This window comes from Artibeus jamaicensis, unplaced genomic scaffold, assembly GCF_021234435.1.
Source record: "Artibeus jamaicensis isolate MK-2021 breed Jamaican fruit bat unplaced genomic scaffold, CSHL_Jam_final contig_1028, whole genome shotgun sequence".
NCBI classification, from domain to species: Eukaryota; Metazoa; Chordata; class Mammalia; order Chiroptera; family Phyllostomidae; genus Artibeus; species Artibeus jamaicensis.
The window spans coordinates 2,116,996-2,133,176 of record NW_026521201.1 but is presented as its reverse complement, the minus strand read 5'-3'; the positions used below and the strand labels follow the sequence as shown (position 1 = coordinate 2,133,176).

Genomic DNA, 16,181 nt, shown 5'->3' with positions numbered 1-16,181 from the left:
AGTGAGGCGTCTCTACACCAGGCAAGCGCCTGGTAGCAGGTAGAGCAGCCACAGGGAACTTGCAAAGTGGAAAGCTTATGTTTCACGCCCTCTCACTTGCTCTTCCACCTTCTCTCCTCCTTTCCACGGCCCCGGGATCCCTGGTGTCCCCCAGCCACTGAGCCCTACCTACCACCCACCCACCCCCCTGAGATGTATCCTTCCTTTTGCTTGCTTTATGCACTATCTCCCATCTAAATCTTCATCCCCTGCCTACACCTACCTATGAAAAGATACCTGACTCAATTTTTTTAAAGATATGAATGACTGATAGTGTGAAAATGCCTTTTTCCTAGATTCTTAGAGTTGAAAGAGACTCAGTCCATCAGTGTTTTTCTGGGAAGAAGCTACTGGCATTCCAGATGGGACATTTTTTTGCCACAAGTGCTGTCCTGTGGGATGCAGGACTTTCGGCATCCCTGACCCTGTCCACAAAATGCCAGGGGTGCCCCCCATCGTGCTGACTGCTGAAGAAGTACCACCTCCCACACGTCTAAATACCCTGTGAATGAAGGGCATTGTTTCCTTTGAAAACCAATGGTCTCTCACAAGGTTTCAGAGTAGCTGGAAATGGTAACCCGGACACTTCTTTCCTCCACTCTGCTCCTCTCTGGTCTTCCTCACATGGTGGCAGAACCATCGGTCACCGCTGGCTCCTCTCTGCCCCTCACTCCCCACGTCCAATGCAGGAGACATCTCGGCTGACTTTCCCAAGGACCTCAAGTGTTGTCTCCATGGTCTCCGCCCAACCCCAGCGCCATCACCTCACTCCTGATCAACTCCGAGGGCCTCCTGGACTTTCTCTTTCAACCTAAAATCTATTCTCTATCAAGTAACCAGAATAATCCTTTAACATATAAAACCCATCATGTTACTACCTTGCCTAAAACTCTTCAAGGGCTTCCACTGGCATTTAAGAGTTAAATCCAAACGCCACCCACCCCCCAGTCTGACGTGAGCTGCTCCGCGCCTGCTTGTTCCTGGCTGCTCTCCTTCCCCTGCTCTGAGGCCCACAGTGGCTTTCTTCCAGGCTCCTCAGCATGGTACCGTCTTTCTGCCTCAGGCCCTTCACACATGCTACTTCTTTCCGATCTCCTCTCCTCATCTTTACCTCATCGTAGGCCTTTTTAATCTTTCAGGTTTCAAGTTCAATGTTACCTCCTCATGGACACACAACGTGATCTTCCCATCCCTACCCCAGGTGTCATTCTGAACATACCACTTCATTTGTTTCCTTCACCATACTTATTATAATTATTGTTTTTAGATTTTTATTTATTGTCTGTTTCTCAATAGACTCTAAGCTCTACAGCAGTTTATCTTAATCTACACTTTAAATGCAGCACACACCTCAGCATCTTGCATGTAGTAGGTTGTCAATAAACACTTATTGAATGAATTAATGCGCGAATCAACGTTTGGACCATTACAGTCAATATCACATCAGGCAGTGCTGGCACATTGCTGACTAGGTCTAAACACTAGAGAGTCCTTCAACTGAGCCAAAATTTGTCCCTTGTAAATTCTGGGGCATAATTCTACCTTGCAGAACAATACTAAACTACACCACCCCTCCCACTGCCAGGTATCTTGGTCTTCCCTGAATTTCACAACCACAGTTCACTGACAGCTTGTAAAAGACAGTTTCTGGGGCTCTTGCCATCTCAGCCTTTGAGGGTCTAAGATTCAGTGCACTTAAAATGTGGTTCTGATAAGTAAACAAAACACTTGAGGAGTTTTTTGGCAAAGGAATCATGGGACTGTTCTCTCCCACGATCAGAGAGCAGCATAAATTATGAACATGTCTTGCATTGAGTTAACTCTTTAAAATAGAAATAGCCTAATAGTATCATGAAAGAATAAAAAGAACAAGAGACTTTGAGTAAAAAGTGGCATTCGTTCAAGTTCAAGCCCTATCCCTTATGAGCTATAAGTTGGGGCAGTCATTTAACCTTTCTGAAGCTTCTCCACCCACCCATCTGCCCAGCATTTAAGGAGCCCTTGCTCTTGGCCAAGTCTTGATCTGTAAAACACATATGAGAATAAACCTCGCACTGTCAAAATAAGCCAATCAAATAAGTTTTGAAACAACATGCAACACTTTACACTTCATGCCATGGGTTCCCGGAGTGAATTTTGGGGGGGGGAAGCCCCACTGACATCCACGACTCAGGACTGGATGCAGAGAATTCGTGCAGTTGGACAAGAATAAAATATTTTAGCATTTCCTTTCATTACGTACACAGGCCACAGTAGTATTGACTGAATCTGTGACTGCCATCCGAAGAAATATTTTCATATCATTTTATTGTTGTTTCAGATATCTCCAAATACTGTTTTCGCTGTCTCTACTTTGAAATTATGGTAGTTACTGCTCCCAGATCTTGCTATATAATGAATTGATATACGCTAGATTTCAAATGGAAAAAAATATTTTGACGTATCTGTATATCAATATAACTGGTTCATTTTGCAATTCTCTGTTTTTATTTTATGCACTTAAAGCCACTGTTCTGAGAAGGAATCGACAGCCTTCCTTACCGGCCCACAGCACCAGGGTTCTGGGGGTTGAGGAGCCACTGGTTCAGGGCACGTGCGGACCTGCTACACACCGAAGGCTGACACTCAAACTACTGGCTCCCTGGGCAACCTACCCCGTCCTGCTGCCTCAGAGAAGCCAGGGTCAGTACGTGGAACCTAACTGGAAGGTACAGTCCCTCATAGAGACATAGGCCTCAGGAAAACGTCAGCAAGCAGTAACTTAGGGACAGCTGGTATGTTGGAGAATTCGCTTCTCAGCGGACTCTTCCAAGGCCAGGCTGAGGGCATGGGGCAGTGACCCAGCACCAGCCTCAACGGTGGGCGAGTCCCAGGGAGACTCCCTTCCCTCTAGGCCACCTGGCCTTGTTCTGGCCATAAACACAGCTCCAGTGTCATGGAAGCTCTTGCCTCACTGAGCTATGACCACTCTCTCCTCCACCAGATGAAGGACAGCTTCTTTCTAGTTTGACAAACATTTATTGAGGTCCCACTATGTGCTGTATAACCTTATGGGTGCCTGGGAATCCAAGGTGAGAGGGACCCAGCCACTCCCCGCAGACACACCCACCCCGACACCCACGCAAGACAGCACCAAGCTGAGCCCAGTGCACAGCCTGGCACTCCTCCAAGTACGGCAGGCACCCCACTGAGTTCCAGGGCAGATCCCCAATGCTGGACTCATTGCTGACTGCCTGCCTGGGGACTCTGGGTGTCTCAGAGGCAACCAAAAAGCAACAAAAATTAAACTTGTCTTCTAGTTGGTCACCAATACCTCTCAATTCTACATCTTGAAAAGCTATTTGAAGCTATCCCCCCCCCTCACTGCTGCCACCCCAGCTCAGCCTCCCTGCGTCCCTGCACTACTGCGGAGCACAGGACCGGTCTGTTCCTTCCACACTGTCCCCGCCACTCCCAGCAGGGCCACAGCGTTTCTCGCCGGGACTTCTACCGGAGCCTCCCGCAGGCTTCCCTGCCCCCCCCCAGGGCCAGTCTCTCATCCATTCCCCACAGGGCAGCCATTATGTGGGAATTCCAATCCAATCGTTTCACTTCTCTTCAAAGGCTCTTCTACACTTTAAGAAAAAAATATATATAATCTCCTTCCAGCAGCCTGCAAGGCATATAGGATGGGGCTGCTGCTTCCTTGGCAACCTCCTGCTCTAACACTGTCCCCTCCCTATGTCTCTGTACTCAACCACACTAACCTTTTGTTCTTCAAACTGGCCAAGTCATTCCCTCCTTTCAACCCTCGAACTCTGTCTGCCAGGAGTGCTCACGTCCTGGCTCCGGAGATGTCCATAACTGTCCATTCTCATGGTGTCACGGTCTCTTCCTGGTGTCAACTCAACCTCCATAAAGGAGACTCTCCCCAGTGCCTGTTTAGTTCCTTCACAGCCCCAACCTCAGCCTGTGCCTCAGTACCCTCATCTGTAAAATGGAAGCAAAGATATTACCCACCTCAGAAGGTTGTGGTAAAGATTAAATGAGTTAATATTGGAAAAGCACTACACTTGGTACACAGTAAGTGCTCTCTAAGCGCTACTTATCACTCTCATATAAAAATAACTTCTTCATTTATTTGCTACATGTTTATTGTCTACTCTCTTTACCACTGAGAGAAATATTTTTGCACAACACTTGGCACATAATAGGAATTGAAGAAATTATTTGTCTGTAACAACGGCTGCCGTTCTATTCGGTTGCTTTGCCAGCAATCTCGCCTCATGCGCCCAGCCTTCTGAGTAATCTTCCTAGAACAGGACCAGGCTGTGTCTGCTCACAGCCCTGCCAGTGCCCGTCATCAGCCACAGTCCTGGCAGTTCCTTTGAGAAGCCCCTGGACAGGCTTGGGTGGGGTGGGGCAAAGTGGTAGGGTTCTGGCAACCTCCCTGCTTCACCCCACATCCCAGCTGGGTGGCATTGGTCTCACCCAGAGCAGCAGGTCAGTGATGACTCACTGATCTTTTTCTCATATCGAGCTTCTGGTTAAGATTTATTTTAAAGGCCAGGTTTGGAAAGTCTGACAATGACTGACCATCGGGATAAAATCCAACCACCTTGCCTGTCTCATTAAGCCCTTTGCCATCTGGACCTGCACATTCCTTTCTGGACACTCCCCAGACGGGCGAGCTACCTGCCGTTCACAAGCTTATTCGACCTCCACTGTGCACAAGCTGTTCCCTGTCTCCAGAACACCCTTCCTTGCCTTCTCCACTTGGCTTGAAGACACAGCTCAGCATCCTCCCTGAGAAGCCTCCCAGATCCTCCCAGGCTGAGTCCAGTGCTCCTTCCTGGGGGCTTCCACGGCATTTTCCCCTTACGTTTGATGCATCATAAAGGCTTGTGTCGCTCTCACGCGTAACGGCAGGGGTGGTGGAGTACCACTCACGGGCCAAATCTGGCACACCTGTATTTTTCTGAAAAGCCAACCACATGGGAAAATTTTATATTTTAAATTTTTGGAAAAAAATCAAAGGAAGAATATTTCACAAGTGAAAATTAAATGAAATTCAGATTTCAGTGCCTCAAGTTTTATGGGAACATCGTCCATGGTTGCCCCCTCACTATAGTGACAGAGTCTTTGGAAAGAGACTGGATGAGGCCTGCAAAGCCTAAAATATCGAGGGCCTGAGCTGTGCGGAAGAAGTAGCTGACCTCTGCCCAAAAGCATTGGCCCGCAGTGGGGTGAGGACTTAAGGGTCAAATCCCTGTCATAGCTTCTCCATGGAGAATACTGTGTGTAACCATTGAGTAGACAAACTGACATAAAGACCAACTATTGAAACTGTGAAACATAAGTCACAATTTCTGACAGTATAAAATTTTAATAATATAAAACTATTCATATAAAACTATTTGGTTTTGTCGCCCTGGCTGGTGTAGCTCAGTGGATTGAGTACAGGCCTGCGAATCAGAGGATCATGGTTCGATTCCCAGTCAGGGCACATGCCTGGGTTGCAGGCCAGGTCCCAGGAAGGGACGCATGAGAGGCAACCACACACTGAAATTTCTCTCCCTCTCTCCTTCCCTTCCCCTCTAAAGATAAATAAATAAATAAATCTTTAAAAAAAACTATTTGGTTTTGAGACAGTATAAAACTTAGTATTTTCATCGAGGTAGAAAATTAAACTAAGAAATACTATGAGCACAATTTTTGAATTAAAAAAATACTACCACTCCCACGCCCCTGACCCTACAGACGGGTGAGACCCGTGACGACTAGGAGCTCTTCCCCAGCGGACACTGGGTCTCTCGCAGCAGGCCTCCGTCTGCACCGCCGCGTGCCGCCGCGTGCTCGGGCAGGCGGGGGTCATCAAGAAGCCCGCAGGGAGCAGGCAGAGACGGAGCCGTGCAAGTGGTGGACGCAGTGGTCACAGTGCAGCTCTTCCGTCACTCATCCTACAAGAAGCTTCCCTCTGCACCTCCCGGGGCATCACGCGATTGACCCCCTTCTTCTGACTGGACCCGGGGTCAGTATCTGCACCGAGAACAACAAATTGCCGCTCTGCACTAGGCTCTAGTCTGGCGTCAAGAGGTGAGTTGGACACAACTCTCTTTCCTGGTGAGTTGAACTAATATAGAAAGTTGTTGCCCACGGGCAGCCAAAGCAGAAGGGTAAACGCTATGGAGAAGTGGAGCAGGGACCCAGGTAGGCTGAGGTCCATTTGTTCAGGTGAGAGGGTCGAGGTGCAGACGTTTGAAGAAGCACAGGCCACTTGGTAGCAGGGCGGAGGGAAGCAGCCACGTTAATCAGGTTGACAGTGAAACCTTAGAGTGAGCGTCCCTCCCGTGCTGCTGCTAAGCTGCGTCAGGCTGCCTTGAGTCCAGAACCTCCTCCCAATTCCATCTCAAGGAGACCCATCCTATTACTATTAATAATCAAAGTGGTGATGATAGTGAATACATACACAGCATTTACTGTGGGTCAAGCAGTGTTCGTCCTAGACATATTAACTCATTAATCCAGATAATAAGCCTATGAAACAAACAGGATGCCTATACATAGTGAAGAAACCAAAGCACAGAGACGTTATTAAATAATTTGTCCCAAGTCACACAACTGGTGAAATGGCAGCTCTGGTCCTAGCTGACCTGGCTCCAGAGTCGGTGCCTGTGACCACTACACAGTACTGTTGTATTCCTAGATTTCCACGTAATTCCATGGGTTTCTGCCCACTGAGTCTCCCAGCCCTTTATCTGAGCTTGCTTAAGTGGATCTTTGTTCATGCAACCAACTGTGCCTAACTAACACAGAAATTGGTATTAGAATTGATGCTGCAAAGAGTAGACCCTCCGAGAGAATTTTAGTGTGTGGAACTGGTGTACAGCAGAGCAGAAGACTCTAGAAGTGTCCCCCAGTCCTGGAATGAAATGCAGAGAGACTGCTGCAGGCAAGAATGAAGGAGCTAATTAAACGATGAGCTGTAGGTTCTTGGGACTCAGACTACAAGCTCAAAAGTGGAAAGACTGTAGCAGGTGTTCTAGGCATTCCCTTTGCACAATTAGAAGAGAATAAGGACTATAAGGTAGTTGTCGACCCTGGAAAAATAGGATACATACTAAGAAGGCTCTCAATGGCTCAACTGGTTTCCAGTTTTACAAACAGAGCCTACTAGCCATTTCTGCACAGGGGCCTCTCACACAAACTGCCCTTCAGGGAGAAGCCTGCACCGAACTGCCCGCCTGCACTGCATGTCTGCCGTCTGGGCCAGCCTTTGCAATGGAGTTCCTGGAGTCCTGCATCTACCAATAATAGGACTGAGACCCCCATCCAGTCAGAGCTGGACAGCTATGTCCCCATCAGCTTCTTCATGGACCCATTGGGGTGGCTCCATTCTGACCAATCAGGACAGTGTCTTTTAGACCAATCAGACTGGGAGGATTTAGAGTTCTCATTTGTATAAGGACAGACCGAGCAGTACAAAAGGCAGGAACTTTTATGCACTGTATTTTGCCATGTATAATGCTCACTTTTTGCCCAAATATTTGAGAGGAAAAAAAGAATGCACATTATTCATGGGTATGATGAAAACATACCATGGGTGTGATAATGGGTATCTTGTGTAAAATGTGCACAAAACGTGGGTATCCATTATATATGGCAAAATACAGTTAAGTCGGCTCGCCGTGGCTGCAGAAGTGCGCTTTCCCTTGCCACTGAAGACTGAAGACTGTTTCCACGACCGGAGCTGAACCACTGAAGATGTCTCGCTGGGGCAGAGCTGTCTAGTCGGAGGGGGGCCTCGCTCCAGGCCCTAACAGCCGTGCCGTTTTACAGCTGTGCTGGATCACAACTGAGCTGTTTGCGCTGAGTCGAGTTGCCTTCCTCCCTACTCCCCAAATTGGTAATTCCTGTTGGTGATGAATGGACACCAAAACCATCAGCTGATATAGTGAAACAAGTTGTTTACTTTGTCCTATGTAAAACTGCCACAGAAATAAAGGACACCTTTGTATCCCAGGTGCCTCAGCTGGGACACAAGGAAAACTGTGTCACCCTCCAGCAGTGGTTCCGAAACCCGGGGGTGCGCTAGAACTGCCTGGAGGGCTTGCTGAAGCACAGACTAACAGTCCACACTCAGAGTTTCTGATTTCGTAAGCCTGACGTAAGGCCCAGGAATTTGCATTTCTACAAGTTCCCAGGTGATTCAGGAAGCGGCTGGCCCAGAGACCGCACTCAGAGACCCCCTGCCCTGCAGCGTAAAGCCCTTTCCCCTCCTCCCGGCAAGGCAGCGTCCTGCGCGGTATTAAATGTTACCACGGAAGTTCTGGCCTTGCTGGCTATCTGCGGTCAAAGCTGAACTCCAGATCGGAGACCAGAGCCTGGCTAGTCCAGTGACTGGGGATTTCTGGGAAGAGCCAGAGGAGTGGAGGCCGCCGGGCAGCCTGGAACTGGGAGGAAGAGCCCTGACACATCAGACACTAAGAAAACACAATGGTGAAGGAGAACGAGGGGCCAGACTCAGAAAAGCGTTGCCGCTAAGTACAGAAATCACTTCCAACATGATCCTCCAAAACACTCCATTTGTTAATTCCACAAGTATTTCTCAAGTTCCTACTACATACCAGGTACTATGTGCTAGGTACGCTGGGGACGACGTCTTAATTGTGGCTGCTAATAAAGAAAAGTGTACCTGTGATCTGGACTCAGGCCAAGATCTCTGGATTTAGTTTATGAACTACCTTATGTCTAGGAACAAAGGCTGGGAGCAGTCCCTTGAGGCTCTGTAGGTCTCTCGCAGGTCATTTATGGCCTGGCCAAAAAGCCCATTATGTTTTTTCCAAACAATGGCTCTAGTAGTGCTTAGTTGTCTTCAACTTCATTTCAAAAAAAAATTTTGTTAGCTTGTATCATGACAGCTGTCATATCGGCATGCATTTTTTAAAAAACACCAAAATTGGTGAATTTTTGTGTAGCCAATTTAACACTGAAGGTGGAACAAGATGCACAACATTTTTGGTGTATTATGCTTTATTCTTTCAGGAAAGGTAAAAACACAACTGAAACACAAAAAGAGATTTGTGCAGTATATGGAGAAGGTGCTGTGACTGATCAGACATGTCAGAAGTGGTCTGCGAAGTTTCGTTGTACTATTGATGTTTTGGCCAAATAATTCTTTGCTGTGGGGCTGTTTTATGCATTGGAAGATGTTTAGCAGCACCCCTGGCCTCTACCTGTTTGAAGCCAATAGTGGGAGATACACAACATACTCAAAATTATCCAAATCAATAAAGTTATTGGTGAAAATTAAAAAATGTGTCTTTTATATTATGGGAAAAACGTAACGGACTTTTTCACCAACCCAATATAAACCTGAAGAGAAAGGACACCAAAGCTCTCTACAAGTTGGCGGCTCAGGAACTGCGACACTCCCAGAGTGTGAGCTTCAGGTAGTCAAACACGCAGAAGTAGAAACTCAGTTCCCAGTCAGGGATTCTCTGTTCTGTCTTAGGTCTGCAAACAGCCGGTATTACTCACTTTAGAGAGAACTGACACCAGAACCCAGTATCCGTGGTGCTGGGCTGTCCATGACAGTGATGAAGAGCTCAGGTCCTCCAGCCAGACCACCCAGATTCAAAAACCTCTGCCATTCACCAGCTGTGGAACCTATTAAATCTCTCCAGTACTCATGTTTCTCATGTATAAAATCATAACTACAGTCCTTGCCTCATTGAATCTCTATGAGAATCACACAAAAAGTAGGCATGCAAAGTGCTTAACACAAAGCCTGGCTCTGACAGGTACCCAGTAGAAGGTAGCCCTGATTGCTTTTTCCTCTCTAAGTGGGTTTTGGGCTTTTCAAATCCATCCATCTTTGCATATCAGACACACACACACACACACACGAGGGTAAAAGTCACCATCTAGTCTACAGATTGCAAAGTGGCTAGACAAAAACTAAAGGAGGAATAAACATGACAGGAAGACTGTGGATTTTGAGGTCAAGAAGGCTACACTGCCAAGTGACCCTGGGACATCACTTCAGCATGCAGTAGCCCCAAGTTCCTATCTGTCAGAGACCATGTGAGTATCCTGTGGTTGTCTGCATGACAGTTACATTACGTCAGCTCATGTGGAATTACGTGAGTGTGGAAGAAGGGGTTATGTCTCCCCTCGAGGGCTAGAATGAACCAGTCCTGTTGGCCAACAGGGTAAGAAAACATATCACTCGCAGTGCCTACAGAGCGGGTAGCCACCATGTTTAAACCACAAGCAACCTCAGGACCCAACTATGGCAGCCAAATGAATCTGGAACGATCAGACTTCAAAACTCGGGTATAAACACTTTCGACAAATGCACTGGTATGCCAGGAGTAGCTGGAGTTCAGAGAGGGAGGAAGTTAAATCAAGTAATTCGCACATAATTTAAATCATTCATTTTTAAATATTAACCAAAACAAACAGGTATGTTATGAAGTAGAATGAAAAAAATCACATGAACTTTTAAAACACATTTCCAGGAGCACTCTGCAACATCAACCCCATATTTTAGGGGAGGTGGGCTGTTGCTTTTTCAATGAGGGACTTTCACGGGAAGGTTCGAGAAGCACCAGAGTGGTGGAAAGAAAATACACAAAGTAGCCACTGAGGGACCTGGGCTTAAGCTGGAGGGCCTTCACCTGCTCTTCTCTTCTTTTGAGCGTCCCCATCAGGTAAATGGGACTGCTCCTCACAGGTTCAGCCTTAAACTTGAAGAGGAGCTCAAAAGAAATAATATATGGCAAAGTGCTGTGCACATATTTCTTAGAATTATCAGATTATTATTATTATAGGACTGTTATTATTCATTAAGGTCTAGAGAAATCGGCAGTCTGGGTGTGTTCATGGACTCGAGCTAACCTGCCAGAGTTGTGAAAGGGGTTCAGAGTTGGTGGCGAGGCAGAAACAGTAAAGGCCCGGTGTGTAGACGGCTGAGTAGTGCACAGCTGTTGCACAAGCATTCCCCAAATGAATCCTAGCAGGAGAAGCCAAAGAGGAAGACAACCAGCCACATGTGATTAGAAGAGAACCAAGAAATGAGAAAACACAACCCCGTCACTCCTGTCACCTTGCTGCCCACGGTTGATTAAGGATGCAAAATGAGAGTGAGCCATGTAGCAGGAGGAGAGGGAGCAGGCATGCAGATCCAGCCTGTGCCTCGCCGCCTGTGGCTGACTGTTCAAATGACTGTTCCGAAGGAACCACTGTGGGAACCTATTGAGGCTCCCTCCAGAGTGTTTCAAGTCCACCTCCTATTTTAGGCACCTATAATTCAGCACGCCTCTTCCAAAACATTCAAACCTGAAAACGCAGAACAAATGCATTTCAAATGGCAACATTGTTCTGAGTGACAAGCGGAGGCACATGGATCCCATGACCCCATTAAATGGGGTTGCAACTTGCCATTGTCCTTTCATTGGCAAAATCGGCAGCATCCAGCACAGAGCACTGCTCACACTAGCAGGCATCAAACAAATGTTGGTTGAATGAAGTATCTTATCTGCTTATTTACTAGGTTAGAAAATTGTCAGCTTTTTCATCAAAACTACCACCTTTCTTTTTTCACTCAAACCCCTCTTGAAATTCAATTCTATTAAGGTTTTGTAGTGCATAGTAGCAGCAAGAAATTTACTTAAATGAGGGAAGGGAAAAAAATCAAAACTCCATACTCCCACCTGTACAGCCATGACATGCTATTGTTTGAACCAGAGTGTGTTATTTAACTTGGACGACAGGCTCAGTGGGTAGAGACCCTGTCTTTCAGAACACAGAGCTCTGAGCACAGTGGGTGTTCTCAGCAAATAACAGCAGCAAAAGATGCTGTGGAGGGACCTCTTTTAATTATTTTTTCCAGTTCCTGATTTTTGGCAGCATATGTTCATCCCTTGCCTGATTTCCAAGGGGCAGCTCCCCTGAAGATGATAAACTGGTCCCTCTCCTCCTCATCCCAGCACAAGTCTGAACACCTGATATGGCCAAAACCTGGATTCTGAATACATTCGAGATGCCTGCTGGGTTTGGAAGGGAACTAAGTCCTCCAGGACCCAATGGGCGGAGAGAGGCAGTCAAGAGAAATGTTTTGGCTCCACACATCTACACAGCTGTCAGATGGCAAAGCTTGGACTTCCCGTTCTTACCTGCTGGGGGCCTCCAAGCTGTCTCCTGTGAACCCGGGAGACCAAGTATTGCCTAAAGCTCGACAGAAAGTAATATTTGGGGGTAGTTTCAAGTTTTTCAACAGAGGGGTAGAAGGCAATAATTTTTGCCCAACTTGAACTATAAGATTATAAAGATCTAATAAATACCAATATTAAATATTCAGTTAGATGTGTATAGCAAAATAAGTCCTTTATGGTTCATTATGTGTCATTTGTGCTTTAAAAAAATTATACCAGTAACTAAATGAAAGCATTATGTGTGTGTCTCAGCATACAACTGATAAGCAAGGAGGAAGAAGTAAATGTCCATTCTAAGGAGCGTTGCAGAGGACCTCAGGTTTTTTTCTTCCTAAATAATGGGGCTAATATTTGGTGAGATGGGCTTTGAAGAGAAGGGAGTGGGTGGGGGTGTCCTTTATATGCATATTAATATACCTTAGAGCGAACGCTCCCCTGTGTGCTTACACAACAATTGCACCAACACATATTCCAAGTGGAGACTTCTCCCCTGCCTCTCTGACACATTCTACACCAAAAACAATGGCAACACCTGTAGCCATTAATTTCTGCTCTTTGATTTCTGTCCAGTTATAAAGGAGGCACTCAGCAGGCTCCCCTCTCAGGAGCCATATGTGGAGTTGATGTGCCAGCAGCCTTGGAAGGAAAACAGCCTCTGAGAAGTGCACAATGGCTCCATAATCCCCATCAACTGGACCCTCTTGAACCACTGCTTTATTTTCCAGTCAAGAAATGCCAGTTTCAAGAGTCTCACTGTGGGTGCCCTGGGAACCCAAGGAAAGGCTGTGCTGTTTTCCGGGCTGGGTACAACAGAAGGGTGGTGCCTCTGAGCCCCACGATTCAGACAGGCAACCTGGAGCCCAGAAACTGCCTTTAGCACCCCACACTTTTTCCTGCTCTCCCCTTCCAGGGTGAGGCTTCTACCCACAAAGCCGCCTCTGCCTTCCCAGCCTCTCCCTCCACCTGGAGACCACAGTTCACCCTGAACAGAATCACAGCCCCGCCCCCTTTCTCTGGGTCGCGCCCAGGGTTCTGATCTGCCAAACAGGAGCCTCTTTTCCAGGCTAGCTCTGCCCCGTGTTCATCAGGCTACCAACTCTTCAGACCATACCACATATGTTACCGTGGTGGGGGACACAAAGCCCGGGGTGTGGCAGCAAGTCCTTTAGGTTCAGTGGCTTCTCTGCTGAGGGCTCTACGTTCGGTAACCATGTTGAGGAAAGGGGTCAAAGCCACAGGTCTGCCAAAACCACACTTGGGTTAGCGATTGGGAAAGGGAGGGGTGGGGTTGCACGGGGAGGCTCGGCCCCAAACAAGCGGCTACATTTGGGCAGGGAATGATGGCACTGGGATGCATTCACTAGAGTTTTGACCCTAACTCCTACCCTCTCCACTTCTCTTTTTACACTGCCTTTGGGGACCTCCGGCCCTGCTTTAGACTCTCCGAGGCCTTGGAGACTGTTAGAACGACCATCGTGCAGCAACCGGGCTGTGAATCCCGGACCTGGTAATGCCAACCCGGTCTTCCTTCAGCTCTGCCTCGGTGGTGGGTCCCCAGTGGGAGCGCTCCAGCAGTGTCTGGGGGCAGGACTTACGCAGTTTTGCTGGTTGGGCTCGAAGTCCCACTTGCAGCTCTTGGCGCGCTCCTGGATCTCACTCATCCTGAAGAGGCAGAGTGCCGTGGTGGCGGGAGAGCGCTTCTGCTGACCCTCCCCAGTGGCCGCGCTGAACACGCCCGCCCAGACGTCCAGGGCCTCCACCAGGCTGGAGGAGAGGAGCAGGCGGCGGCCGTGGGGGTGCCCGTGGCCGCAGTCGAGGGCCGCCTGGCCCTGGAACTGCACCTCTGCGCTCTGCGCGATGCGCGCCATGCTGGGCCAGCCCGTGGCATCGCCGCTCGTGTAGTTGTAGGGATAGTAGGGGAAGTAGACGCTGGCATTCCAGAGAAAGGCATCCACGAAGTGCAGGCTACGCACGCCCCCTTCGCTTAGCCTGAGGCGGCCCAGCTCCTCGGTGGCCAGGCTGCGGCGCCCCTCGGTGTGCTTGATCGCAATGGCAGTGTCGTGGTCGGATGCTGCCGGGTTGCAGCGGCTCGCCGTCTCAGTCTCTGGCAGCACGTAGGTGGCGGCCACGGCTAGGTACCAACGTTTACCCTCGCCCGCGCGGTACACTACGCCGGCCGTCGAGCCCTGCGGGTGACAGGACACCACCTCGGTGGCGTTGCTCAGGAAGCTGAGGCTCAAGTTGCCCAGCGGCCGCACCTCGCAGGCGCCTCGGTCGAAGGTCCAGCCCGTGAGCAGCAGCCCCCCGAGGCCGGTCGCCCCCTCGCGGTAGGGCAGCAGCAGCTTGCTGAAGCTGCTCCCGGGCCGGGGCCGCGCGGGGGGCGCCAGGGAGATGGGCTCCGTGCAGTTGCCCGCTTGGTCCCGGTACAGACGCGAGAGGCTGTGCTCCAGGCTGTAGTCCAACTGGTCCAGGCAGCTGCCGCTCGCCACGAACACTCCGTCCTCCCGGCTCACCGCAATGGCTCCGATGGCTTGCTCGGACCGCCACACAGGCTCGTCCGCGCCCTGGCCGGGCGCCGCTAGAGCCAGCAGATAGGCGAGCAGGGGCAGCGGCGCGGCGGGACGCGGGGGGCGCGGTGGTGCCTTTCTTCGGGAGACCTCCATGGGGATGGGGGGGTGCCCCCGGGCAGGGCGCGAGGTGACGACGGCGGCTCAGGCGCGCGGCTACGGAGACGCGGGCGGCGGCGGCTCCTGCGCGCGCTCGGGCTCCCGCGGCCGCCCCATCCCCGCTGCTCGCCTGGGAAGGAGAGCAAGGAGGGTTGGCGCGGCGGGCTCGCTCCGGCAGCCTGCGCAGCGGCGGCGGTGGCGGCGGCAGTAGCAAGCTCTGCGCGCTCCGGCGCCGCTTCCTCCTCGCCCTTCAGCTCCGGAGAGTTCCTCTGTGCAGCGCCGGCGCTCGCGGGGCGGCGCGGAGCGGGAGGGGGGAGAGCGAGGCAGGCGGGAGGGCTGGAGAGGTTGGGTGCGTTTGTGCGTTTCACTTTCCCATTGTGAAAGTGGGATGCAACTGGCCCCCTTCCTCATCTTCTTCCTCCTCCGCCTCCCGCTCGCCCGCCTTCCCTCCACGCCCATCTCCCCTCCCCTCTTGATTCGGTGAGATAGGGAGGAGGGAGGGCTCATAATTTGGGTTACTATGTAGGTGGCCTCTTTCATCTATTCAAAACAAAGCTGAGCTGCTGCTGCTGCCGCCGCGGCCGCCACCATCGCCCCTTGGCTCGCTTGGGGCTCCCAGGGCGCGCTAACAGTGCACTGAGCCAGCTCCGGCGCGCGTCCGCCCGCGGGGCTGCTCCAACGCTTGGGTTTTGTTTACCGGAGCAGCGGCCAGGGAGGGATACGCAGGGCACCGGCAGCGAGGACACCGGGCGCCAAGGGGTTGCCGCTGAGGTCCCGGGCTGGAGCCACTGGGAGGCTGCGAGGCGACTAACAAGTGTAGAGCGGCGGAAGGGAAGCCCCGGGAGGCGCGCAGGAGACGTGGACGAGCCGGAGGCTCAGGGGACCAAGGCTCTCCTGTCAATGAGGGGGCGGAGGGGCTGGGGGATGGATTTCCCTGGTCAAAAGAGTGAGGTGGGAGAGAGGCAGGCGCCAAGACTCTGGTGGTGGACAGTCCCCGGGGCTGGAGCTCCCATATTTGAAAGGGTTCTTTAATCTCCCTTAGCAACGGAGTCCCAGGCTCTCATATCTAGCACTTTGAAAGTTCTACTCACCATCTACCCTTAATGATCCTGCCCAACATTTACTGAACACTTACTGTGTATTGGGTGCTGTTCTAAATTCACTACATGGATTAAGACTCATTTAATACCCATAACAACCCTATTAATTAGTGACTATTATCCTCACTCAGTAGTGAGGAGAATGATCATGGAGAGCTTGTGGAACTTGCCCTGGGTCC

At 50.2% G+C, this 16,181-nt stretch overlaps 1 protein-coding gene across 1 annotated transcript in view; it reads right to left on the bottom strand.

The window, feature by feature from the left end:
• PLXNC1 (plexin C1) overlaps positions 1-15,268 on the bottom strand; it is a 150,353-nt gene extending 135,085 nt beyond the window's left edge. Inside the window, exon 1 of the mRNA XM_037141912.2 lies at positions 13,832-15,268. Coding sequence (XP_036997807.2) covers positions 13,832-14,899 — 1,068 coding nt within the window. The 5' untranslated portion in view covers positions 14,900-15,268. The remainder of the gene's footprint in view (positions 1-13,831) is intronic.
• Between the last annotated feature and the right edge of the window lie 913 nt (positions 15,269-16,181).